General features: G+C 51.1%; 8 protein-coding genes across 8 annotated transcripts; 2 read left to right on the forward strand and 6 right to left on the reverse strand.

Moving 5' to 3' along the window:
* Window positions 1-9: 9 nt before the first annotated feature.
* On the reverse strand, window positions 10-1,550 carry EURHEDRAFT_462746 (MFS transporter; the record flags this gene model as incomplete). The annotated part of the gene is made up of 2 exons (XM_040784824.1): window positions 10-1,185; window positions 1,239-1,550. The coding sequence occupies 2 exons, from the start codon at window positions 1,548-1,550 to the stop codon at window positions 10-12; spliced, it is 1,488 nt and encodes a 495-aa protein (XP_040636006.1).
* Window positions 1,551-2,043: 493 nt separating this feature from the next.
* EURHEDRAFT_415441 (SH3 domain protein) lies at window positions 2,044-4,810 on the reverse strand. Its single transcript, XM_040782689.1, has one exon. The coding sequence runs from the start codon at window positions 4,376-4,378 to the stop codon at window positions 2,465-2,467; it is 1,914 nt and encodes a 637-aa protein (XP_040636007.1). The 5' UTR covers window positions 4,379-4,810; the 3' UTR covers window positions 2,044-2,464.
* Window positions 4,811-5,952: 1,142 nt separating this feature from the next.
* Window positions 5,953-7,339, reverse strand: EURHEDRAFT_380129 (putative cell division protein kinase (Ctk1); the record flags this gene model as incomplete). Its single annotated transcript, XM_040779250.1, has 5 exons — window positions 5,953-5,991; window positions 6,043-6,198; window positions 6,255-7,073; window positions 7,121-7,223; window positions 7,281-7,339. 5 exons carry the CDS (start codon window positions 7,337-7,339, stop codon window positions 5,953-5,955), a joined length of 1,176 nt encoding a protein of 391 aa, XP_040636008.1.
* Window positions 7,340-7,560: 221 nt separating this feature from the next.
* EURHEDRAFT_415444 (uncharacterized protein) lies at window positions 7,561-10,948 on the forward strand. Its single transcript, XM_040782690.1, has 8 exons — window positions 7,561-7,708; window positions 7,780-7,872; window positions 7,958-8,043; window positions 8,108-8,748; window positions 8,811-9,187; window positions 9,240-9,319; window positions 9,379-9,484; window positions 9,532-10,948. Exons 1-8 carry the CDS (start codon window positions 7,673-7,675, stop codon window positions 10,666-10,668), a joined length of 2,556 nt encoding a protein of 851 aa, XP_040636009.1. The 5' UTR covers window positions 7,561-7,672; the 3' UTR covers window positions 10,669-10,948.
* A 54-nt stretch (window positions 10,949-11,002) lies between these two features.
* EURHEDRAFT_415445 (WD repeat protein) lies at window positions 11,003-15,827 on the reverse strand. The gene is made up of 7 exons (XM_040782691.1): window positions 15,604-15,827; window positions 15,355-15,543; window positions 12,991-15,267; window positions 12,496-12,939; window positions 12,192-12,438; window positions 11,893-12,143; window positions 11,003-11,831 (listed from the first exon to the last, which is right to left on the reverse strand). Exons 1-7 carry the CDS (start codon window positions 15,682-15,684, stop codon window positions 11,277-11,279), a joined length of 4,044 nt encoding a protein of 1,347 aa, XP_040636010.1. The 5' UTR covers window positions 15,685-15,827; the 3' UTR covers window positions 11,003-11,276.
* Window positions 15,828-15,993: 166 nt separating this feature from the next.
* On the reverse strand, window positions 15,994-19,848 carry EURHEDRAFT_525496 (Sfi1 family protein). Its single transcript, XM_040786950.1, has 2 exons — window positions 19,578-19,848; window positions 15,994-19,522 (listed from the first exon to the last, which is right to left on the reverse strand). Exons 1-2 carry the CDS (start codon window positions 19,639-19,641, stop codon window positions 16,266-16,268), a joined length of 3,321 nt encoding a protein of 1,106 aa, XP_040636011.1. The 5' UTR covers window positions 19,642-19,848; the 3' UTR covers window positions 15,994-16,265.
* Window positions 19,849-19,949: 101 nt separating this feature from the next.
* Window positions 19,950-20,168, forward strand: EURHEDRAFT_462732 (uncharacterized protein; the record flags this gene model as incomplete). The annotated part of the gene is made up of 2 exons (XM_040784822.1): window positions 19,950-20,012; window positions 20,067-20,168. 2 exons carry the CDS (start codon window positions 19,950-19,952, stop codon window positions 20,166-20,168), a joined length of 165 nt encoding a protein of 54 aa, XP_040636012.1.
* A 214-nt stretch (window positions 20,169-20,382) lies between these two features.
* On the reverse strand, window positions 20,383-23,676 carry EURHEDRAFT_462755 (isoleucine--tRNA ligase ILS1; the record flags this gene model as incomplete). Its single annotated transcript, XM_040784825.1, has 2 exons — window positions 20,383-23,187; window positions 23,248-23,676. 2 exons carry the CDS (start codon window positions 23,674-23,676, stop codon window positions 20,383-20,385), a joined length of 3,234 nt encoding a protein of 1,077 aa, XP_040636013.1.
* Between the last annotated feature and the right edge of the window lie 139 nt (window positions 23,677-23,815).

Here is a 23,815-nt window from a genome sequence, read left to right on the forward strand (position 1 = left end):
CGTCAAGCTTCACAGCTTAAGCGGAAACCTCTCCCTAATCCTCTGTCCATACCGATTAAAAATAATCGGCGCCGGCAAAAACGCCAACGCAATAAAACCCAACATCGAATTTCCCCATCCCAGCCCCAAGCTCGCAAACATTTTCGGCCCCGCCAACGGCAACAGCGCCCCAAGTAACGATCTCGTCGCTGTCAACGTCGCATTTCCAGACGCCGCATGCGTCGGGTAACAATCAATAATATACATCTGGATAGGCATGTATATACCCATCATGCCCACGCCGAACGGGAACATGCCGATGATAGGCACGATCCAGTGTACGTGTTTATCAGCTGTCCAGCCGTACCAGAAGAAACTGATGGGGAGGATGCAGGCGAAGATGATCATGGCCGGAAGACGGAACTCGGGCTGGTATTTGTTGTTATTGCGGGCGGTTAGGGTCATGACAACTTTGTCATTTGTGATTGCGACGGCGGCTAGGCCCGTCATGAAGCCAACTCCGATGCCTAGGTAGGCGAGGCCCGAGAGGCCCGTAGAGAAGCCGTAATTCTCTTGGAAGACGGAGGAAATAGTTGTGAAAAAGAGGTAAAGGAGGCCGTAGATGAAGGCCATGTAGGTGGAGAGGAGGAAGACGATGGGGGATTTGAAGAAGAGGAGGACGGGGCGGCGCATGCCTTGGCGGAGTACGTTGGGGAGGGAAGCAGATTCTTTGTCGGCTTCGTAGGCACTGCGGAGATCGGTGCGGCCAGTTTCTTTGGCTAGTTTGGCTGTTTTCCAGCGTAGAAGGACCGGGGCGTAGGTCTCGCGGTTGAGACACTCGATGCCAAACGACAGCAGGGCACCAGCAATCAACAGGATCCAAAACACCCATCTCCATCCAATCTCCTCGCCGATAAATCCACCACAAATTGGTCCAACAACAGGCCCAATAAGCGGTCCCATGGCCCAGATAGACGTTGCCATTCCGCGCTTCTCAACGGGAAACAGGTCCGCAATGACACCCGCTCCGAGAGTAAGGCACCCAACACCTCCCATACCCGCAAGGAATCGGAACACAACTAAGGAAGGGAGATTCGGGGCCAGGGCGCATCCAATTTGCCAAGCGACGAAGAACCAATTGGCACAGCTAAGCACGATTCGACGGCCGTAGATTTCACTGAGGGGGGCGAGGAGTAGGGGGCCGAACTGTCACCTATATTAGCATAGTCATCGTAAATAAGAGGGAAAAAGGAACTTACCGTATACCCCAGCAAAAAAATACTAACACTGAAAGCCAACAACGTCTGATCACTCTCTCCAAACTCCGCCGCCATATAACCCACTGCCGGCGAGAACATGCTCGACGCGAGCGGCGAGATCAGCGTCACCGAGCTGATTAGCGCCAACAAACTCCATTTCTTCGTTGGCGAGAAGTTCTGCGGATTGGTAGGGTCGTCTTGTCCGTCCCAACCCACGATGCCGCAGGAGAGGTCTGTCTCTGGGAAGAGAGGCTTGTCCGCGGTGGACGGAGCTGCCTCCACTGGCTGTGGTTTCTTCTCAGGGTCTTGCATCTTGTTAGCAAGGCTTGTCAATTTGAATGAGAATCAGAGGAATTAGTACTCAAAAAGTCAACGGATGGCGCTGAGTATAAATAAGGATTCCAATCGCCCTATTCCGGACCCGATAATCCAAACAATGCACAGTAATGCGTGTCAAGTGCGCATAAAAGAGGCGTAAGCTGAGCATAAGGCTCTACGGCGATCCTTGTGCCGCACATTTTCACGTTAGAACCAGAATAAGCGCCCAGATGACTCCGGATAGACTATCATCTCCGTTGATGTTTGCGCTTACCGAAGCGACCGCTGATTCAGTGGTCCGCAATAGTAGCATAACCGAGCCAATAATGACATGCGATGTCAGTGTATGTGGGGCCGCTGTGTCAGCGCTTGATGAGGGACCGGTTGCCGCATTCGGAATAGTCAGCCCTACAGCCAGCGATTATCTATGTTCGAGCTAAGATCTATAGCCAAGATGGCGGGGATAGAGCTATCCGAGTGTGCACAGTGGGGCTACAATGTAGTGAATAAATTGTATTCGGAGCTGAACAGTCAAATATGAGGGATAGCGTACATAGTGGGAAAGACACCAACATATGTATAGTATCTTACACAACATGGGTATTCACAGAGCAATAAGTTCGCCTCATCATGAAGCGCAACATACAAGCGAAAGTTAATAAAGCATCGCAAATAGAAAAACATAAGTGAAAAGGATGGAAGACAGCAGTGAACACTCGTTACACGCTTGGAATGGCCATAAGACATGTTCCGCCCAGCGGTATTAAGCATCAATCGTCCCATCAGACAAGAAATGAAGTGAAAAAAAAGAAAAAATTACATCGCTGGCAATGAGCGAACGGGTATAACGATTGTCATTATGGACGTAGTTGTGGATTTTCAGGAATGGACTTGTGTGGATCCTTGCATTAAAGGACATTCTGAGTTCCCGACGAAGAGGTAGTCAATGGGGCTGACAGGGGACTCGGCTCCGCGCCCGATCGTAGGCTTGGTCCAACCGCATTGCTAGCACTATTGCTTCGCTGTCGTTGGTTGACAGGCATTTGGGGGCGCTGAAGACCCGGAGGTCCGTATGGTCCTGGGCTCATGGATCTCTGCGGCATCGGTCGTGGAGCCGAAAACTGTCCTGGCGACATGGGGCGCTGCGGATATGGAAGTGGCGGAGGAGGTCCAGCAGGAGGAGGGTGTGCCGGGGACATAGAACGAGCGGGAGACATGGGGCGCGCAGGCGACCCTGGTCGACCATCTTTAGGATAAAACCGGGGAGACTGGCTAGGCATGGCACGGCCGTTGGGACCCATAACTGGAGGACCGCGAGGACCGGGAGGACCACCAGGAGGGGGGCGAGGACGAGGCTTGACTGGATGAGCAGAGAGACAGGATCGAGGAGCCACTCCCTGCTGAGAACGATCGAGTCGAACGCAAAGAGCCCAGCCGTCGTCATATTCATGGAGCAATCGAACCAGTTGACCAACGCGGAGCCCCAATTCATCATCCATCGAAGGACTGAACTCCATTTGCACACGATGGACATTCAATGGACCAGGACCGGGACCAGAAGCGGCGGCAGCGGGACCAGTGGCATTGGCGGGCGCAACAACAGGAGCTACAGCGGACGCATTCGACGAAGGATTGGCTTCAGGAGGCGTGAGAGATCGACCAGCATTCGCGGACACATTGTCTCGGGCGGGCTGCGCTGATCTTTTGGCATTTTCAGCCATTGGCGGAGTGGGCAATTCCTTTTCGCTCTTACTATCAGAGGCGGCAGCAACACCAGCAGCGGCGACAGCTCCTCCAGCAGCGGTAGCAAAAGCAGGACCAGGAGCCTCGGTGGCATCAGGTACAGTTTCGGGCGCTTCGGGTATCGATTTGACGGACAGACTGTGCAAACTTGCTGTACCGTCTGGAGATGAAGGCTCATTGCGGATCTGGAAGGGATTCACTGGATCGCCAAATGGGTCTCTGGGCCCAGTAGTAGTACTTGTAAGCGGCGTGTGAGGAGGCGACTGGCTACCATGCGAAACAACGGCATTGGTCCCTGCGGCAGTACCAGCAGCGGCCACGGCTGTCAAAACGTCACTGTGCCCACCAAACGGAGCAAACTGGGTGATGGGTCGGACTTCCAGTTGGGGAGGTTCAGCTGGGGTCCGGGGCTGTTCTGCTTCTGGCGTCCGTCGGGAAAGTGGCGGGAATGCACCGTGGTTGCCAAACACCTTTTCATCCTCAGCTTCCCGTAATTGCTCGGTCTTCTTCTTGCGCATGAACAGGAATATCAACCCTGCGATCAAGCCAACCGCGGCAATAACACCAATTGCGATTCCTGCCTTTGCACCACCAGAAATAGCGCCAGAGTTAGGTTCTGCAGACGTGGATGGTGAAGCAGATGATTGCTGGGAAGATGAAGAGCCAGCAGTCGCAGCTGCAATTTGGTTGTTATTATTAACATTTGTAGCAGCCGTCTTCGCACCCTCCGAAGTAGCAGTTGAAAGAGTCGTCTGCGTCTGCGCATTGCCTGTATTGGTGGCCAAGGTCTGAGTAGCAGTCAGTTCGGTCTTCGTGGTCTGCTTGTTGGTCGTATGCGTCTCCTGTTGGGTAACTTCCGTCTTTGCCTCTTCCGTCTGCGTCGTTTGTTCTGAAGACGAGGTCCGGGTAGCCTGAACAGCCGGTCCAACGCCCATCAGCCGTTGCGTCGTGGTCGATTGGACTTCCGTCTGGTATCCTCCAATCTCGCCTTCGAAATCGGCCGGCATTGTCACATACACCACATGCATACCTCCATCGCGCTTTCCGTGGTCTCGGTGCGAATGTCTATGGTGGCCCATGGTGACTGTCGACGACTCAAGACCAGTGTAGTCAGGCTAGGCGACAAAGACCAATTAACATAAGCTGATTGTTAAGTTAACAGGGACTGGAAATCCTCGTGAAGAATGAAGGGATTGCTGAGTTTCTGTAGTTCCGATTCTCTTCTCGTCTTTTTTAGAACATCCAGAAACCGCGTTCTAGGCAAAGGAACACCAGGGCGTCAGAAAGAATGTGAGCATAAAAGAATGGACACTTCCAGAGGGACTATCTGGCAGTATATCGGAGGTCGCTCGTCGAGCCAGTCGACTGAAAGAAGGACAACGAGCTTCCAGGCCGCGCAAAGAATGACAAATCAGAGAACGTAATTAAAGAGAGAAAGCCACACGGTGGAACTCCCGAGGGAGAGAGAAAAGAACGACGATAGTATGCAGCGAGGAAGTGGAAGAGATGAGAGAGAAAAGAAGGAGAGAGAGAGAAAGAGAGGGACTGGAATGAAGGACTGGCTGTCGCTTGTTTGGGAAATGAGACGGGGCTGGCCAATCAGGGCTTGTATTTTACCGTATTTTATACTAGATGACTAGCCCGATATAGCCAAGTTTGTACATGGGACTCCTCGTGCATATGGACATTTTAGATTCTGATTGGTTTTCACTATATCGTTCCTGGTATAGTGACGGTATTACATGGCACCGCTGCTCAATCCATGGTACAGCACCATACCAAACCAAACTTACTGCGACCGGAATGAACTCCTTTTTCTATATTTGACTCCTTTTTGGTCATTTGCTAGTTAAATGGAAGAACTACTTCAGAGTCCATTAAGAGGCCTGAGACGAGAACATTACAATCCCAGACAGGTCGGTAACTTCGCATCAACCAAAGACCCATTTCTACCGCATGGGCCAGGTCGTGGGGGTCCTCGCATTGTCCCCAGCACAGCACGGGCTCTGTCGGAAAGTGTTGTCCCCGGACATGTGCCATAGGGCAGATGCGATTGGTCAAACACGGTAGAAAAAGGGTTTGCGCTCATTTTATCACAAGGAGGCGAGTTGACATAATATTATGCACCGGCAGGGACGGAGTGAAAACCACATACGGATAAGATGCCAACGTCCTTAAGATTGCGATGTCCTGCATCAGGTCGTCGGGTCCATATCTTAGTGCGTATCAGTTGGTCGTTGGCAATTGCGCATTGGCCGGTTGATCATCGAAATGTCAGACGGCGCGGAATTGTCGTCTAACTACCAGCAAATACTCCGGTACAGTACTTTGAGCACAAGTACAAGTACACAATGCCAGGCATGTTCAAGGAATGCGAATCGAGTCAGGGTCCCTGATTTCAGACCTCAGTCATGATTTGGTGCGGAATGTGATCACAATCCAGGGGTCCGAAGAAGCTAAGCGGCCTGAAACGCCGGGGACAAGAGTGGATACAGAATCCGCTTTCTCAATAATGTCGGCTGTTTTTGTGAACTTCTTGGGTTTTATCTATTTTATGATTTAGTCTCGGATGCCAGACCGCAGATGTGCGCTTTTAAACTTTTATCGGCATCGGACCGATCGTATAACCAGCAGTATCCCTAATTTCGTATGTCTACGAGGATGAGGATGAGAAATAAGGATGCGCTAGTGCCTACGAAATGTCAGGGTATGTCTTAATGGGACATAGAGTGGGCCCACGTACCTCTGCCGCTGAGTATCTTTGGCTGCTTTCATACCTTATCAATTTGCTCACCAGATCCCGGCCATTGGAAGAAGCGCCCCTGAGGATATCATCCCATGAATTGCCGGAGTATTTATAGAATTCAATCTTACTCCAATCCGGCAATATCCGTGTTTCCTATTGGCTGTCAATGAACATACCATGGGATTCTCACACGAGTCAAGTATACATACCGGCCAAACCTCCTCGTCTGGAGTTCCAATAGTCACAAAAATGGACTGGATAAGAGATAAGTCGCTTCCCACAGGGCCCGAGTCAAACAGTTGCTTGTGGCCTACAGCCACAGCCTCTGCAACAACGCAGCCTGCCGCCCACAAATCAAGAGCAATTCCATACCCCTTGAAACCAAACAAAATTTCGGGGGCTCGATAGCATGTGGTGCCAACGTCGGTGATTTTCTTATCACCAGGCTCAGAACCTTTGTCATCTTCCTTCCACGCAATGCCAAAATCTGCCAGGCGTGCCGGTCCATCAGGAGTGTCCAGCAAGATGTTGGATGGTTTGATGTCACGGTGGATAATCCCCAGTTCGTGGAGGTGCGCCAATGCACTGAACATGTCGCGTAGATGACACCGGATTTGCGATGCTGTTAGCATGTCACGACGAAGCAGTTGTTCAAAGTCATGTTTCATGAAGGGGAACACTATAATGAGTCGTCCTCCTTCGAAATTGAACGTCTCCAGAAGAATAACCACATGCGGGCTGGCAGCTGCTCGCAACAATCGGACTTCGCGCTCAGCGTCGTGAGGTGCCGTCAACATATGAGGCGTAGTCACTTTTACCGCCACCAAAAGCCCATCCTCTCGTTTAGACTTATAGATGGTTGAATGCAGTCCATCGAAATGAGGAAAACAGGATTTGTAATGGCCAATTGTCTGACCACCTTCCCATGGTTCCTCATCCTCTTGATGCGGGCTACTTATAGTAGGTGCTATTGATTCTTTGGCCTCGGCAGCATCGATGGCGTCCTGACATATTCGGTCATAGTCTTTCTATATCTAGTCAGCAAGTGATTGGAATCCTCGGGGAAAGAACAGACCTTGGACGTGGCTTGCGCATAAGCTTCACTTTCAACCCTCTTGGCTTGAGACTGAGCCTCCACAAATTCTGACGAGGACGAAGCCCGCTGATATGCAGTAGTGCTGGACGACCTTAGCAATTACTCAATATAAATATGGCTTCGGTCACCGCTGACTTACAGGGACTGGATGGCCGTCAGACGGTCCATGAAGCCCAGGGCCTTTTTCCAATCAGCCATTCTTTAGTGATCAGTCAGTAATCAATCTTCAGATCCGATACAAGAGTAACCGAATCAAACAAGCACATTTACATCCCCTCTGACAGTCAGGTGACATGACACCGTCAGGTAAGCTCACCTGCCTGATGCGGACTAGCGCCGGGGTCACGCGTTGTTCCGGCCAGCACCTCCGCCGTCGTCATCATCTCCCAAGTCTCTCTTTCTTTCGCTTTCTCTTTCGGGGTCGCTCGTTGATGCCGGTTCATCGCTGTGTTTATTGTTATTCTTAATTGCACCTGTATTATGCGCATCGTGGTTTGTTCTGCTTGCATCAATTACCTATGAGCAGTGATTATGGAGCTTTCACGGCAGGAGTATCCAGCCTTGCTGGTATGGCCCCCAAGTCCCTTTTACACTTCATTCAATAACTGACCATGATTTCTTTGTTTCTCTACTTCTAGGCCTCTTTGCAGCCCAGCCAAGCGACTGCCGTGCTCAATGATCGCGTTCGTCTAATTACTAAGGTCAACGCAGACGTCGCGGATTGGCTTCAGGTGTGCTTCTTTGTCTTGGCTCCGCCAAACCCGATTTAAACGACTCGAGAACCATCGGAACTAACGGGTTTAATTCTGGCGACAGGAACGACGAAGAGTGGAGGAAGCATATGCTCAAGGTTTGCGAAAACTTGCGAGTCGGCCACAGCTGGAAAATGGTGCTGCATTCGGGTAGGCCGGAATGTCGCTGGAACATGTGTCTACCGATGATACTGATGGTGCTTCCTCAAAACAGGATATTCCAATTGCCCTGGCAGCGCATTATCAACTCAACTGAAGCGGTCGCTGCGTCGCACGAGACCCTCGCGCAGAAGATCGATGAGGATGTTGAGCGTCCACTAAGAGACTATGGCAATAAAAATCGCGATTTGGCATCGATGCCTGTCGTCCAAAGCGATCTAGCAGGATTGGCGAAGAATATGGAAACAGCCCAGAAAAAATTAGAGAAGGCTAAGGAGAAGGGCCCGAAAGGGGCGGATAAATTGGCTAGTGCGATTCATGCGGCTGAGGAGGTCAATCAACAATGGCAGTCAAGGGCCCCGTTTGTGTTCGAACAGTTGCAGGCGGTCGATGAGGGTCGACTAAATCATCTCCGGGATGTTCTTACCCAGCTCGGAACCCACGAGACGGATCAGGTCGAGCGTTGTCGCGAGGTGGCTGAGAGTTGTCTAAACGCCCTCCTCAACGTCGAAATTGCCGATGAGATCAAAACCTTTGCGGCAAAGATCAACGGAGGAAGGCCTGTGGTTGCTAGAAGGCAGGAGATGTCTCCTAGCGCTACGCCAACGCCCGCTGCAGCCCCGCCTCCTATTCACGATGACGGTGCAAGTCAGCACTCGGAGGTACCGGTTCCTACTCCTAAAGTTGCACCTCCTGGTAAGACATCAAACAAGTCCTTTAATTTAGCATTGAATGGAGGCTCATTTTTTTTCCCATAGTACCTGAACCGCGGCACCCTTTAGGTGGACTGAAGAGACTCGGTACCGTTATGAACAGCAGAAGGAAGAGTATCGCACAACCCGTGGGGGGCTCCTTCTTTTCAGACAAGAAAAACCGCGGTCCGTTTGCTTCGTTCAAGCGTGGAGACTCGCGTGATATGCAGATACCCGAATCACCGCCTCCTGGTGCAGACCGCCCAGGCACTGGTCAGGATAGCTTCGGTGAACCTGTACGTGAGTCCCAGGACCGTGAAGTCCTTGGAGTAGTGACGCCACCCAGTACGGAGCCTCAGTCTAGCGCCATTGCTACAAATGGTGCAACACTTTCAGAGGCGCAAGCTGCACCCTCTCTGGGTGCAGGGATCTTCACCAATGAGGTACGCCGGACACCATAAAGCTGATAAGGTTGAAAACTAACCGATCAACTAGACACGTGTGGATTCGGAAGGCTTCACGGAACGACCGCAGAATATTGACGAGATCACGCGAGCCCAGAGGGAAGCAGCCAGGTATTTCCATCCATTCTTAGTTGTGTTTACAGCGTACGCTAACTTAAAAAATGATATAGTCTAGAAGAGCAAGGCATGAATCTAACGATTCGAGAACAGCCAATCTTTGAAGATGAAAGTCAGGCAAAACAAGCGATGGATGATATGGCCAATACTCTTAGGATGGTGAGTTCTATGAACTCAATATGGTAACACATTGCTGACTTCTGCAGCGTGCTCAGCATTCGGGTATCAGGCGTAATGCAGGCACTATCCGTGGTCGTCGCGATGTCCGGAACACAGTCTTTGTTCCAAGCTCGCCTGTACCGGGCCAGGAATCCACGCTTCCCGCTGGTTTCAATGCCCCTATTCCAACATCCCCGACATTGTCGGCGAGACACATGACTTCTCCTAGTAATGCCACGGAGGACCACGCCATGTCCGATACTACGTCTATTCGATCAGGCCACACCGTGACTGGACCTCCAATACACCAGGACTTGCACAAACCTGGTCTTAATGCGTCCATCATTGAGACTGTTAGCGCATGGTTCTCTGAGGGGGCAGTGACCAAATCTTTCGTTGTTGGAGAGCTCGCCTTGGCTTACAACCAGCAACCTGAAACCTCCTTGAACAGCATTCGAGTTCGCCTGGATAACTTCCAAGTCTTGGAGAAGGTCGCAGCAAATCCTCATTTCGTTACTGAACAGAGGGACACGGTACAGACGGAGGAAAAGAGGGGCGAGTACAACATTGCTCTTCCAAGCATTTCTCGTCCGTCACCAACGGTTGGTTTCAAGTACCAAATTCATATAGACCCATCCAATTCCTCGGCATATTGCCCTATTATCTTCAAACCCGCCTGGAACATTGAGGAGTTCCAAGCAAGCGTGATCCTATTCTATTCCGTGAACCCAGCGTTTGCCTCTTCCACGTCAGTGGACTCGGTCGTTGTCAAAAACCTCATCCTAACGGTGAACCTCGACACAACTCCCGAGGAGGCCCGTGAAGTCGCCCACGCTACCAACGCTGTCATGTATCCCAACCAAGGGGCCACGTTCCGTCGCAAGCAATCCGCAGTTACCTGGAAGATTCCAGAACTGGAGGTCAAGACTGGAGCGGATGGTAAATTCTTGGTTCGCTTTTCCACGTCCAGCAGCTGGCCTAAGCAGGGTAAAGTCGAGGCCAAGTTCGATGTCGACACGACTGATGCCGGCGGAAGACTGGGTATCAGCGCTGCTTCGGACAATGTGGAAGCCAGGGAGGCTGATCCTTTTGCTGACGAGGACGCGGAACCTCAGCTTGCTGTTACCTGGAATGAGGTTCCCACAGCTCGCAAGTTGGTGGCGGGAAAGTATGTGTCGTCGTGAGCTGCCTTGAAAATCGACTGCAACCTACCTCAAAAGACATCCGCATATCCTTAGTTCTACTTGTTTATGTCAAAGTCAATAGCCATTTGGCTAACGTTGTTAACAGCTTGTTTATATCCCCATATTGTTTTCCTTCCTCTATTCTCCGACCATTGTCTATTCTCCATTCTTGTGCAAATTGTTTACCTTTCATTTGTTTCTCTTCTGGCCCTGAACATGCTTCTGATTCAACTGTCGACATTCACTACTATTCCCTTCTTTTTTTTTTTTTTTTTTTTTTTTTTTTTTTTTTTTTTCGTTATCGTAATTTTTGAGTCTGCCCTGGCGCCAGGATATAGGACAGGACAGGATAGTGTTTTGTGATTTTTGAAATGTTGTAAATATCCCAAGGCTGTTTATTTTGCCTAAGTATCTCATACATACCGCAGTATGAGTCGCCAATATATCTCTATCTAATATAGGCTATTATTTGTTCTACTGAATATAGAAACTGATTGAAAATATATTCCTCGGGGCTGTCGCATAGTTGACGTTGAAAGAACTAAAGGCAAAGAAACCCTACAGCGCCAACATGCAAACATACAAGTACACCTCGTACACAATCAAAATCAAAACCCAAAACTATCCAACAACGAATTCGCATCCGGCTCCATAAACGTCGTAGGCGGCGGTTTTGGCTTCTTTTCTGTCTTCTTTTCCCCATCCTCTCTCTTCTTCACATTCTGCCCCTCGCCCTCGCCAGACATAGTCCCAGGAACAGGAACAGGCAAATCTGCAACAATCAAACTACTCCTCCTCCTTAACATCCCTCTAAAATCAACCACATTCTCCCCCAGTTCCCTCTCCAAATCCCTAGCCTTCTTCGGCTCCGGCAACCCCCTCAGAAACTCCCAGTGCCTGATCAAATCAAGCGCGAGCAGATCACAGCCCATACGATCGTATAGACGTGCTGTGCGCAGGATAAAAGTCCACTCGGTGAGAGGGGGGATTTGGGAAGCGCCGTGGAGGGTTTGCAGGGTTTTGGCGCGGAGGTATGTGTAGAGGAGGATTAGGGCGGGGTCGTTGGTTAGGTAGGATTTTGCGTGGAGGGGGATTGTTGTGGCAGATTTTGTGGTCTGGGGGATTGAGGAAGGGGGTGGGGTTAGGAGGGATTCGATGGGGGACTTTCGTTTCGTCTTGTTAGATATGTTTGCATGGTTGGAGGGGAGGCAGGGATGGGCTTACGATTAACGAACGAACGGCCATGTCCCGGCGGCCTAGCATCCAGAATGCCCACGACGCCATCCAACGATTACCATCGGATGCAGCTTCGGGTAAGACTCTTTGTTCCAGGATCTCCTTCAACACCGGTCCATCGTCTCCTTCATACGCGCGCGTGATGGCAATCGCAAGCTGAAGGTCCCCAATCTGATTTATACAGACATGTGTTGCATCGCGTAAATGGTCTGCGAGAAGGAACCATGCCGCGGCGTATTCTACAGACGTCAGCTACATTCGATGTTCTTAGGGGAAAGGGGACGAACCAAATCTCCGTCTTCCAAGTAACGCATATGCGTTTTTCAGCGCTGATGTCTTCCAGCGTGCTTCTCGGAAGTCGTTCGCGAGCAGTCGTTGTGTAGCGCTTTGTTCGCGGTTCCAGGTTGCCATGCGCCAGAGGCCTTGGAGGATGTTCTTCTTTCGGAGGGCGAGGTAGTACAGGGAGCAATCGATGGGGTTCTTTTCTTCTGTTTTTGTGTATTCATTTCGGGCGACGATTTCGAGTTGCGCGCGCTGTATATTGTCAACACCTGTCGCTAAGCATATCAAAAGCTCAAGAGGGTTACTTACTATAGCATTTGGGTCAGACAACCACATAAACATCCCACTCTCTCTAGCAGAAGCCCACGTCATCTTACTATTAAACTGTCTCGACACAAGATCAGACATAATATCATGACTCTCGCTATGAAAAGCCCAAACGATTTCTCTCCACGACACCATTTCGCTATTCGCAACTCCCTGCGCTTTGCGGAGCATATGCTGCCGGAAGAATAGTAAATAGCGGGCGGCATTATCGTCCATTGAGCGTCGTTGCTTTTCAACTGTTGCAACACATTCGATTGTATTGACGAGGCGGAATTGTTCTTGGCTTGAGAGTTGTGGGAGGGCGATGCGGGATAGTGTCTCGTTGAGTGTTGCGGCGGCGTTTTCGTCAATGACGGATGGTTCGTCTTCGAGGGAGAAGTCGGCCAGTGAGGAATGTAGTTCCTTGGAGGATGCTTTTTGTGGAGCCTGTTCTGGATTAGCAACATTAATCGAATGAACTGAAGAGACGCGACTTACATCTTGGTCCACATAAAAATCCTCCAACGGCATCTCCAAAAAGTTATCAATATGCTCCCCCTCCGTATAAAACTTCAACTTCCGATGAAGCGTCGTCAAGATCCTATGAACCAAATTCATCTTCCCACCAAGAATACACTGCGCTAGAAACTGAGGATGGAAAACAGGTAACGGCCCATTCAACCTGCTCACGACCTCAAACATATCTACATGCAACGAGCCACGTGATGGTATCCGGAGCTCAGAGACAAGACGATCACCGACATCTACCTCCTTGTCGTAGACGAACAACTGGTTCCCAGCACCGATGATAAGGTTTCCATTGCTGAGCCAACAGGAGTCACCAATGGGGTGAGGGGTGAGGTCACGGATCCAGATTTCTCGGACTTGCGTCCAGGAGGGACGAGCGTCGAGGTAATCGTAGCGGAGTTGAGAGAGCAGAATGACTTTGTGCGGGAAGCCAACTGCTAAGATGGATTGCATGTCTGGTGTAGATGTCCAATCGAGGTCACGGATGATGTCTTGCTGGGAGAAATTCTCTTCATATTCCAATTGAGCGGCGCTTGTATCCCATATTGTCAAGCGAGTACGGTCCTCATCCACAAGCGCGGCTTTTCTGATAGAACTTCCGCTTGCAAAGGAGGGGTTATTGATGCCTGTTTCCACAGTCGATGTTAAGAGCCAGTCGATTTGGCTGTTTTCCTTATCGACCTTGGCAGTCCAGGTCCGGATGATACCTGTTTTGGTATATGAGAGTGCTATATCAGGAGAAAAGATGTCCAAGGACCCAGGCATCTTGGTTTCTTGCCCAGCAGGGTCCACGGGTAATATGTAAAAAATGTCCTCCTTGGGATCGAGGCTGAATGTGCAAAACTGTCGTAAATGGCATTGCTGAGTGTAACCGATGCCATTCGTTTGACTTTCCCCAGTCGGGTGACGGATTTCCCACGCAATGCCATTCATATCAGTTCCGATGATCACTACATAGGTAATCCCAGCGTCCCTTTCTGCAGTAGGAATATGAAGGACACACAATGGCTTGCTTGAGAGTTCAAACGTCTCGATTTGGAGCTGCTCAGCGTAGAACGACCGAACATCCCAAAGGGAAATAGCGTTATGGTGAAGATTAAGCAGATAATCGCCATTCCTAATTATACAACTGCGATGAATGTGCTCCTCCGAAGAGAGCGAGCTCTGTCGGATGAGCGTCGAGCCCGAGCCTCGCCGCCTTTGCTTCCAAACCAAGGCATGGCTATCATTCGTCCGTGAAACAAGAGTATTCCCAACTGCACTGCGGACAATCTTCTTTACCGGTCCGTCGTGTCCACTCCAGGATCCTTCCCGGGAGATGCGGTTTTTGCGCGGCGCTGGGTCGAACAGGACGTCGACTTGAGAGTCGAACCACTCGATTCTTCCATCAAAATGGTGCGCAAGAATGCTGATAGAATCAACAGACGTTTCGCTCTGAAACGCACAAAGTTGGATATAATCTTCCTCCGCAGAAACACCGGGCATGAACGAGAAGTTCAGGCCCTCCACGTGCAAGATATTGAAGGCCTTCGATTCGGGAGGGGACTTGGAACCAACATCTTCCAACGCCCAAGCAGACATATGACCCTGTCCATCGATCACGACGCAGATCTCCGGAAACTTGTTGGCAACTTCGATAATGTGCTCCAACGCATGATTCCCCTTGTTCCCTGTTCCCCTTTGGACAGCCCGTTCCGTGGCCACGCAAAAGTCCCGACTATCCAACACGAACCCGTATCGTCGCATCGCCCTCGTATCGTTCGTATCTCTTGGTTGAACAGAAGCCTCCATATCGATCTGCGTCCATAGCCGCAGCGCCGATGAGGCAACATGCTCCGTCGCAGTCCACACTCTAATCTTCTTATCCGCACACAAAGTGTACAGAACATTCTCTATCGATTGTTCCCGATGATACGGTTTGCGCCAGTGTATCCCTGTAACGACTGACGGATGTGCGAGGTAAAAGACGTCGAAGCGGGCATCGTCCGCGCCAAAGGCAAGTCGTCGCCATACCTTGACGATTCGATCGTAGACACCCGTTGTAACCACTAAAGTCGCGTCGGGGGAGAACTGCGCAAATTTAACGGGACTGGCGAGCTTCTGTTTCCAGACGAGTCGCGGGGTGTCGTTTAGGAACCAGAGGGTGAGGTGTGAGTTTCCGAGAAGTAGCTCGTCGGGAGAACCCCACGATAAAGTCCGGATTGCCTCGTCGTCTTTTTCGCAGCGGAATGTGTGGGCGAGCGACCACTGTAACGTGTACCATCCATCAGTACCTTGTCTCTGTATCTCTCTCGGGACCCATGCGCTGCGACGCGCTCAGTGACAAGGACACACCTTCAATGCCTCATGTTGTATCCCATATGGCTGATAAATAAACACATCCGGCCCTCCACAAACCGCGATCTTTCCCGAAGTCTCGTCAATAGCAACCGCCTCAAGTGCCTCGGTGTCGTCAACGTAGATCGTCTGTAGGAGCTTCTGCGGACCGCCGAGGATCACCAGTGCATGGCCGGAGATGTAAGCCTAACACCGGCATAATATTAGCTGACGTTCCTTTTCTAGGATTGTAAAGGCGTAGCATACAACAATGCGAAGACCGTCCCACAGCGCGGTGCTGAACGACTGGAGCTTCGCTGGGGGTCTCCCCGGCAGGACCGCTCGCATAGAGGCGGTGGTCGGTGGTGAATGGAGCTGCGTGCGCTCAAGAGAAGGGAAGAAGCATTGCAGATGGTGTAGATAGTTATAATAAGTTGAATTGTGGATGCACGTAGTAAATAGTAAGTGATTGTTGAGGTTGTGGATTGGAGAATACAAGTAGACGAGTCAAACTGAGCCGCGGAGGTGACGATGAATGTCCGCTATAGCTCCACCGAGTATTGGCAGGCAGACTACTGTGGTTGGGTATGAATACACCTCTGCTCTTTTGACCCTCCCGAGACTAATAAAGAATTGTTAAAAGAGTTACTAGTGATTGCGGTCAAATCTTTCATATTTAATGTCTATCCCCAGCGTCATTAACGCCGCTCAATGCTCCCAATGTTCCTCCCTATGTATATCCAAAAGAACAAGTACATATCCATTTAAACATAACGAAAACGATGCCGGCTATACACCATCCAATGCCAATGATAACGATACAAAGGGTATCAACAAATCCAGATTCCAGAATGCAGGCCCATTAGAAAGAGAAGTCATATACAACAATACCGTAGATAATCAAATCCACAAGAGACAAAATGAAGCCGTTAAGACGTAGTCCGCCGGTTCCCAGACCTCTTCCCCTCCGAGGGCGACGTAGGTTCCTCATCAACAAACCTCACACTCGTACCTAGTGCGCTCCCCCGACCATTTCGTCGTCTATTCGAAGCACTCTTCGCAGCCATACCCTCAGCCCGAAGCACGCGACCAGCGAACGGCGTGTACAATGGTGTCGCGGGAGTAGTCGACGTTTGCGCCAGAACTCGTGCCCGCGCAGCACGTTTGGATGGCGAAGCCATGTAGTTGGGCGTTGCTAATGGACTGGCAGAGGGACCGGGACCGAGATCAGGACCCTGGGACTGCGTGGCAAACTCGCTCAACCTAAACGGTGTTTCGACAGAATACCAAGGGTCGAAAAGCGAGCGACCGGATCGGCCTGTTGTGCCGTCGAAGCTTCGACCGGGTTTTGCGGGTGTCACGAGAGGGGCGAAAGAATCTCGTTCCTCGAGCTTGGTGCGTGTTTTGTCGATCCAGTGGCGGAACATGCCTCTCCCATGCTTTCTAGTATTTCGCTCGCGCAGTGAATCAGCTGTTTCGGACGAGCTGTTGATTTGGAATATGCGCAGGCTTAGCTTGCGGAGCGAAGCGTTGGCCTGACCAAGAATGTGCACCCGGTACATGTCAGTGGCCTGTAGTTCCAAATCGCGATTCTTGAGATAAAGCTCAGTCCAGCGCATCAGCTGACCATACGCAGCTTGTCGGGCATAGTGCATTTCGGCTTCATGACAATCTTGAACACGCTTCGAAGCCTGGTCATGCCATAGACCGAACAGCCCGGATGCGATACTCAAGGATTTATTTCTATGGAACTCGAATGCTTGCCGCTCTAGAACAGCAATGTGTCCAGCCCACGACTGCCAGTTGTCCAAAGCACGTGTAGCTATTTTCATCTTTACCTTTCTTCGGAACCAGGCATACGACTCTTGTCGTCGTCGTTTGGCCGACTGTATCGTGGCAGTATGCCACTGTTTGATTGTCTTGGTCGCTAAGAAATAGAAACGAGCGTCTTTTGATCGTGCCTCCAGCCTCGCAACATTTTGCTGTTTAGATCGCCATGCCACGACTGATTCTTGCTGTAGTCGTGGGGCATAGAATTCGAACGCAGCATATTCCCGTTGTCGCTGGAGTGCAAGCCGATCGCGCCAAATACTGAATTTCGACCGAAGAAGTTCTTCGCTGCGGTAGTCTTCATGTATATCTGCATGGTGCAGGAGCCGAGAATACGTCCCGCGAATACTGGCAACAAATGTCGAGAATGTGTCGCGTTTGATCCGCTGGTCTCGAATTCGCTGCATGAGGCTGAACCGTTCTGCCAGGATCCACTTGTACATCGTTTCCATCTTTAAGCGTTCGTCTATCCGTGCACTGAGAGCCTGGCAGCGGAGTTGGTCGTTCCATTCTGTCCATGAGTTTCGCATGATCCTTTGCCTATCCATTTCTCTCGCCTGCTTGCCCATTTGAGCACGCTGCACCCATTGTGTAAATGCCGATCGAAGAACCCGCTTGTCGACCATATGAGAGACACGGTAAGCAGCCGGAGCGAGGCAAGTTTGTATCTTCCATTCGCCAAACGTTTCCGTCAGAAGCTTGTGCCGCTGCATGGATACGGCTTCCTGCTCTGCGCCAGCAACAGTCTTGGACCTTTGAGTTAATGTCTGCCATGCTGATCCAATGGCTAACCGTCGGTTTCGGATTTCGATCTCGTGGTTCCGTTCCCTGTTCGTACGGAAACTTCGCAACCAGCATAACAAGGAACGTCTCTTGAGGCGGTATTCGTACCATTGTGGTGCGCGTCGGTCGCAGAAGCCCCAGAACCATTGCCAGTAGACCCCATTCTTTAGGTCTCTGTCATGGCTAGCTGCGGCAGTCGTCTCATTCTCCTTGATTTGCTGGATCCGTTTCCGCCACGTGCTGAATGGTTTGCGCATTGCAAACCGCTGGGCCTTTAGTTCGTTGACGGCAGTGATTTCCCTCCAAGCTTTGAAATACTTGATACTAAGGATGCGCCTGCGCGCAGCAGAGGTTCGGGCGACTTCCTCAGAAGTCACTTGCGCCCAATGGGTAAAGGCCTTAGTGACCAGAAACAAGTCACGCGCACGCCCAGCGCGCTGCTCAAGGTGCTCGTAGAATCGCTCCGTGCGAACCGCTTGTCGCTTATCCTGGATGATACCGCGCCATTGTTCAAAAGCCTGGCGGAGCAGTGTAGACCTGTCACGGTTGACAGCGACAATCTCCATATTGGCACTACCTTGCCGTTTTTGGATGGCCTTCTTCAGCCATTGTGTCAGAAGGCGACGTTTTATTCCGCGCTCGCGATACATATTGAAAGTCGAAGCATCCCGCAGCAGATCCGAAAGGGAGGGTCGATACAGCATCTCAGGAGGGACATCCGGCTTTTCAATCGGTCCGCTTTCGTCGCCATGGAAGGAAATTGATTCGTCGTCACCACGGTCATCATCATCATTATCATCCTCACTCGAACTGCTGGAGCTCAGCGACTTCCGTGACTGACGTCGCGACAGCCTCTCAGAACGATCTTTGTGCACGGCAGATTTGGCCTGCGCACCGACATTGACTTGAGTTTCGTCACCGGCATTATCTCTGGCTGGCTTCAACGAATCGAATCGACTTATCAACCGACGACCAACATCCAGAAATTGTGCAATCAATTGAGTACGGTTCGGCGAGTCGTGCTGTCTGATGTCCGCGGCAGGACGTTTCGGCGACGGTCTGGGCGTGGATTCCAGGAACACTGGCTTCCCAACCTCCAGTCGCGACAATGACGAGCGCGAGCTAGGGCGATTCGCGATACTCCTCTGCGTAGGATCATCGCCAACATCATACATCGAGTTAAACGAAGCTCGTCTCCGTCGCGCCGGCTGCGCCGTGTCCTCATCCCTTTGAGGATAATACCCATTGTTATAATCCACAGTCACAGTCCCGCTGTGACCACCATAAACAGAACTTTGGTTGTAGTATTCATTCGTCTCGGTTTCGTCGCCCAATTCTATCACTATCCCCATGTGCTGCAACAAATTCTCGAACTTGTCGAACAATGTATCCCCTTTGATGCCTTTGCTCCCCATCTTGAACAGGAAGTGTAGGCAGACATGGCCTGGGTCAGCGTCCACTGCATGTTCGTCAATGATCTCGTCGTACGCCGTGAATAAGGCCCGGAATGGCGTTTGATGGGCTTCGGGCTTGCCCTCGGCGCGGGTGATGATCTGATAGAGTAGGCCGACATCTGCACGTGCCCGTTGTTAGCTACGATTAATTAGAGCCATAGGAATTCGGCGCACCTTCGTCCGAGAGAGACGGGGTTTCATAGGACAGAGCTCTACGCTGACGGGGATTCGGAGGCATCGAAAAATCCGCGACCTAAGGCGCGTCCTTCGCATATGTGTCATAGAGGCGGGAAACGAAATCATTCATTGCGCGGCGAGCAGGAAATCCTCCAATCCAAGCTGATAAGGGTCAAGTATCACAGCGGCTAGGGACTCCGCATGCGATGTTCCAAATGCCAATTGTCTGTCGAAGGAATCACTACATTTTGTTTGTTTTGGCGCGACCGGAATGCGGGAGTGTCACGTGAGGTGGGTTGCTGAGGTAATCCTCTGACGTTGATCGGAAATACCTGTGGTTTCTCTTTACACTATGCTCATGTCGCAACAATGACTGCCCGGACAAGGCCTATTAATAATTTCGCTAAGGCTACGGCCAAGTGCTCTGTTGAGGTGAGTGAGAGTTAGCATATATATCCCGTGGCCGTCGGTACTAATTCAGTCTAGGCGGCGGCATATGGCAAGTGCATTCTTGCCGACTATACCTCTGTGCACAAAGACATGTGTGCCAAAGAGTTTCTGAAGTTGAAGGATTGTTATCTGGTATGAAATAGTATGTTTCGACCAAGTAAGGGCGACGGCTAACTATATACAGGCAGCGTCGAAGAAGAGCTAAAAGCAAGGGCTAGCAAGGGCTGTGTATATTGAGATACGAAAGGATCATGATATGCTACGCTGCGAGAGCAACAGCAATAGAAGTCAATAACACGTAAAATTTTATCTAGTCTTTAGACTTGGAGTATCCGAAAATATAACAAAAACTTTACAGCTTCAGCAGTCTCAACAAGAATGTGGCTTTTTGCACCTCCTGCTCTTCCTGCAAGATAATGCCCTCATCATCATCACTGGGTGCCTTACCCTCCGCAGACGCGTGCTTCTCCAATGGCCGACGCACAGCCTTGACGATGGCCTGGGACTGGCTCTCGAAAGCCTTGTCAATACCGACTTGGTCAGGATCCGAGAGAACAGCATATTCCATCTTCACGTCATCAGTAGGGACCAGACCGGCCTTCTTGCGGAGACGCTGGAGACGATTGATGATCTCACGACCCAATCCTTGCTCCGCAAGTTCTGGGTACAAGTTGGCGTCGAGGATAGTCAGGACATCAGCGTCCGCGTTGGGCTCAAAGCCTTGAGATGTAGCATCCTCCTTGACACCCCGCTTAACCACAAGGTCACCCTCCACAAGCTCAATGCCATCAACAAGGATCTTCTTCTCGTTCTGAAAACGCTTCACGTCATCGCTGGTGAGCGAAGGCAGCGCCTTCTTCACCTTCTGGGCATCTTTCTTCAACTTCTTACCCAGGGTGGGCCAGTCGGCAGTCACGCTGTATTGGACGTTGTATTTCTCCTCGTCAGACGACAAAACAAGGCTCTGGACGTTCAGCTCCTCGAGGATGTAGGGCTCCAAGGACTTCACATCATCGAGGTATTGCTGGTCTTGGTGGATGACAATGAGGGTCTTCAAAGGCGACTTGAGACCGATGGACCGGCGCTCACGAGACATACGGCCCATCTCAATCACCTTCTGCATCCGTGCCACCCGTCTCTCAACAACTTCATCGAAGAGCTCCTCCCGAACCTCGGGGAAAGAAAGGAAGTGAACGCTCCGGTCGTCTTCACCGCGAAGAGATTCAGGGATGTGGGGGAGGAGTTTCTGGTAGATGGTGTCGGTGATGAAGGGCGTAAACGGGGCAAGGCCTCGGACCAAAGTGAAGAGAACCTCAAAGAGAGTGTGCAAGGCATGCAGGGTGTCTTCAACGCCATTCTCGCCCTTTAAACGCTTCCGGTTGAAGCGAATGTACCAGTTGGTGGTGTTGTCAATCAACTCGAGCAACCGGGGGACGACCGTGTACAGACGGTAGCCTGCCATTTCCTCATTGACAAACTTGAGAAGACTCTGGCAACTTGCCAAAATCCAGCGGTCCATGACGTTGGTGTTCGTTGCTCCTGCCTTGGGGTCGAAAACATAGTCGACGCCCTCAGCCTTCTTGATAAGAGCGACCTGGCCCTCAAAGAATTTGTAACTATTCCACAAGGGAAGCATGACCTTGGCGACAATCTCCTTGACGCCTGATTCCTTGAACCGGAGAGGTTCAGCACGGACCACAGGAGAATTGATCATATACAATCGAAGAGAGTCCGAACCGTAACGCTTCATGATCAGGGAAGGGTCGGGATAGTTCTTCAATCTCTTCGACATCTTTTTGCCGTCTTCAGCGAGGACAATTCCATTCACGACACAGTTCTTGAACGGGAGTTTACCGAACAAATGAGTTCCCAGGACGGTCAAGGTATAGAACCAACCACGGGTCTGGTCCAAACCTTCCGCGATGAAATCACCAGGGAAACCCTTCTCAAACTGCTCCTTGTTTTCGAATGGGTAGTGCTGAGACGCATACGGCATACTTCCAGACTCAAACCAGCAGTCAAAGACCTCGCTCACACGGCGAAGATCACCCTTTCCTTGCTTGCTGGGGATGGTGATGTTGTCCACCTTGTCACGGTGAAGGTCGGTCAACTCTCCTTCGTACCCACTAAGCTCCTTGAGTTCCTCAGCACTGCCGATGGCAACAACCTCTTTGAAGTCCTCGCTGACCCACAATGGGAGAGGAGTACCCCAGAATCGGTTTCGGGAGATGTTCCAGTCTCGGGCATTCTGGATCCAGCTGGAGAATCGGCGGTCCTTGACAAATGAGGGCACCCAGTGGGATTCCTCGATGCCATTGAGCATGTCAGGGATGATAGGGGGGATCTTCACGAACCATGATGGCACGGCCCGGTAGATCAGAGGAGTGTCGGAGCGCCAGCAGAAAGGGTAGCTGTGGGTAATCTGACTATCAACAATCAGTCGGCCGGCTGCCTTCAGGTGCTTGATGATGTTCTTGTCGGCAGCCTTGACATGTTGGCCAACGAAATCCCGAACCTCGGAGGTGTAGCAACCCTGTTCATCGACAGGGTTTGGTGGGACCCGGTTTTCGTCAATAACGCCCGACTTAAGGGCAACATTGTAATCGTCTTCACCGAATGCAGGAGACTGGTGAACGATACCGGTACCATCAGCAGCAGTGACGTACTCTGCATTCAAGACGCGGAAACCATGATCTTTGAATTCCTTCCAGAAGTAGTCAAAGAGCGGCTCATACTTCCAGTCCTTCATGTCGGCTCCCTTGAAACGGTCGACAATCTTGAACTTGGCCTTCTTAGGGTCTTTGTAGAGAGTGCGGAGCAGGGCCTCGAGCAGAACGTAGTGCTTCCCGGAAGCTTCGTCAAGGATCTTGATATATTCGAAGTTGGGATTCACAGCGAGACCAAGGTTGGAGGGCAAGGTCCACGGGGTGGTAGTCCAGGCAAGCAGGCAGGTTTCGGGATCATCGCGGAGAGGGAATGTAACAACCACGGCAGGGTCCTGAACGTCCTTGTAGTTTTGTTGAGCTTCAAAGTTGCTCAGCGGGGTGTTGAGTGCGGTCGAATAAGGCATGACACGGAAGCCCCGATAGACCAAGTTCTTGTCAAAAAGCTGCTTGAAAACCCACCAAACGGATTCCATGAAGCCGGTGTTCATGGTCTATATCCACACAAAGATCTGTCAGCCTCTCCCTCCCTCATCGCTTTCGCACGAACGTACCTTGTAGTCATTGTCAAAATCAATCCAACGACCGAGTCTCTCGATCGTCTCACGCCACTCAGAGGCATATCTCATGACAATGGCTCTGCACTCTTCGTTGTACTTTTCAATTCCAAGCTTCTTGACAGCCTCCAATCCCGACATGCCCAGCTTCTTGTCGATTTCGTACTCAATCGGCACACCATGGGTATCCCAACCGAATCGCCGCTCGACATAGTGGCCCTTCATCGACCAGTACCGGGGGATAATATCCTTGATGGTTGAGGCCAGCAAATGACCGTAGTGAGGAAGACCCGTTGCGAATGGGGGGCCATCGTAGAAAGTGTAGGGTTTGCGGCCCTCGGAGAGCTCAACCTGCCTGCGGAAGGCGTTGATTTCTCTCCACCGCTGGAGGATAATCTCCTCCTCAGCCGGAAAATCAACAGACATTGCGAATTTGTTGCGGAATTCGAAGCTGTCGTGGGTGGTTTTCCGAGGGGCAGCCGTGGGGTTCAAAAGAGCAAAAAGTGGTTGATGACTCACCCCCGCCTTGGATTGTACCGCCTTCTATATTGGGGGAAAATCTATA

The sequence above is a fragment of the Aspergillus ruber genome (genome assembly GCF_000600275.1).
Source record: "Aspergillus ruber CBS 135680 unplaced genomic scaffold scaffold00027, whole genome shotgun sequence".
Lineage (NCBI taxonomy): Eukaryota > Fungi > Ascomycota > Eurotiomycetes > Eurotiales > Aspergillaceae > Aspergillus > Aspergillus ruber.

Coding starts and splice junctions, on each gene's coding strand:
- EURHEDRAFT_415441 (XM_040782689.1), bottom strand. CDS start 4,378: ATGGGCCACCATAGACATTCGCACCGAGACCACGGAAAGCGCGATGGA.
- EURHEDRAFT_415444 (XM_040782690.1), top strand. CDS start 7,673: ATGGAGCTTTCACGGCAGGAGTATCCAGCCTTGCTG. Junction 8,044..8,107: donor GAAAATGGTGCTGCATTCGG/GTAGGCCGGAAT, acceptor TCCTCAAAACAG/GATATTCCAATTGCCCTGGC. Junction 9,188..9,239: donor CAGGGATCTTCACCAATGAG/GTACGCCGGACA, acceptor CCGATCAACTAG/ACACGTGTGGATTCGGAAGG.
- EURHEDRAFT_415445 (XM_040782691.1), bottom strand. CDS start 15,684: ATGCGAGCGGTCCTGCCGGGGAGACCCCCAGCGAAGCTCCAGTCGTTC. Junction 15,544..15,603: donor GGGACGGTCTTCGCATTGTT/GTATGCTACGCC, acceptor TGCCGGTGTTAG/GCTTACATCTCCGGCCATGC. Junction 15,268..15,354: donor TACAACATGAGGCATTGAAG/GTGTGTCCTTGT, acceptor TACACGTTACAG/TGGTCGCTCGCCCACACATT.
- EURHEDRAFT_525496 (XM_040786950.1), bottom strand. CDS start 19,641: ATGCCTCCGAATCCCCGTCAGCGTAGAGCTCTGTCCTATGAAACCCCG. Junction 19,523..19,577: donor CCCGTCTCTCTCGGACGAAG/GTGCGCCGAATT, acceptor GGGCACGTGCAG/ATGTCGGCCTACTCTATCAG.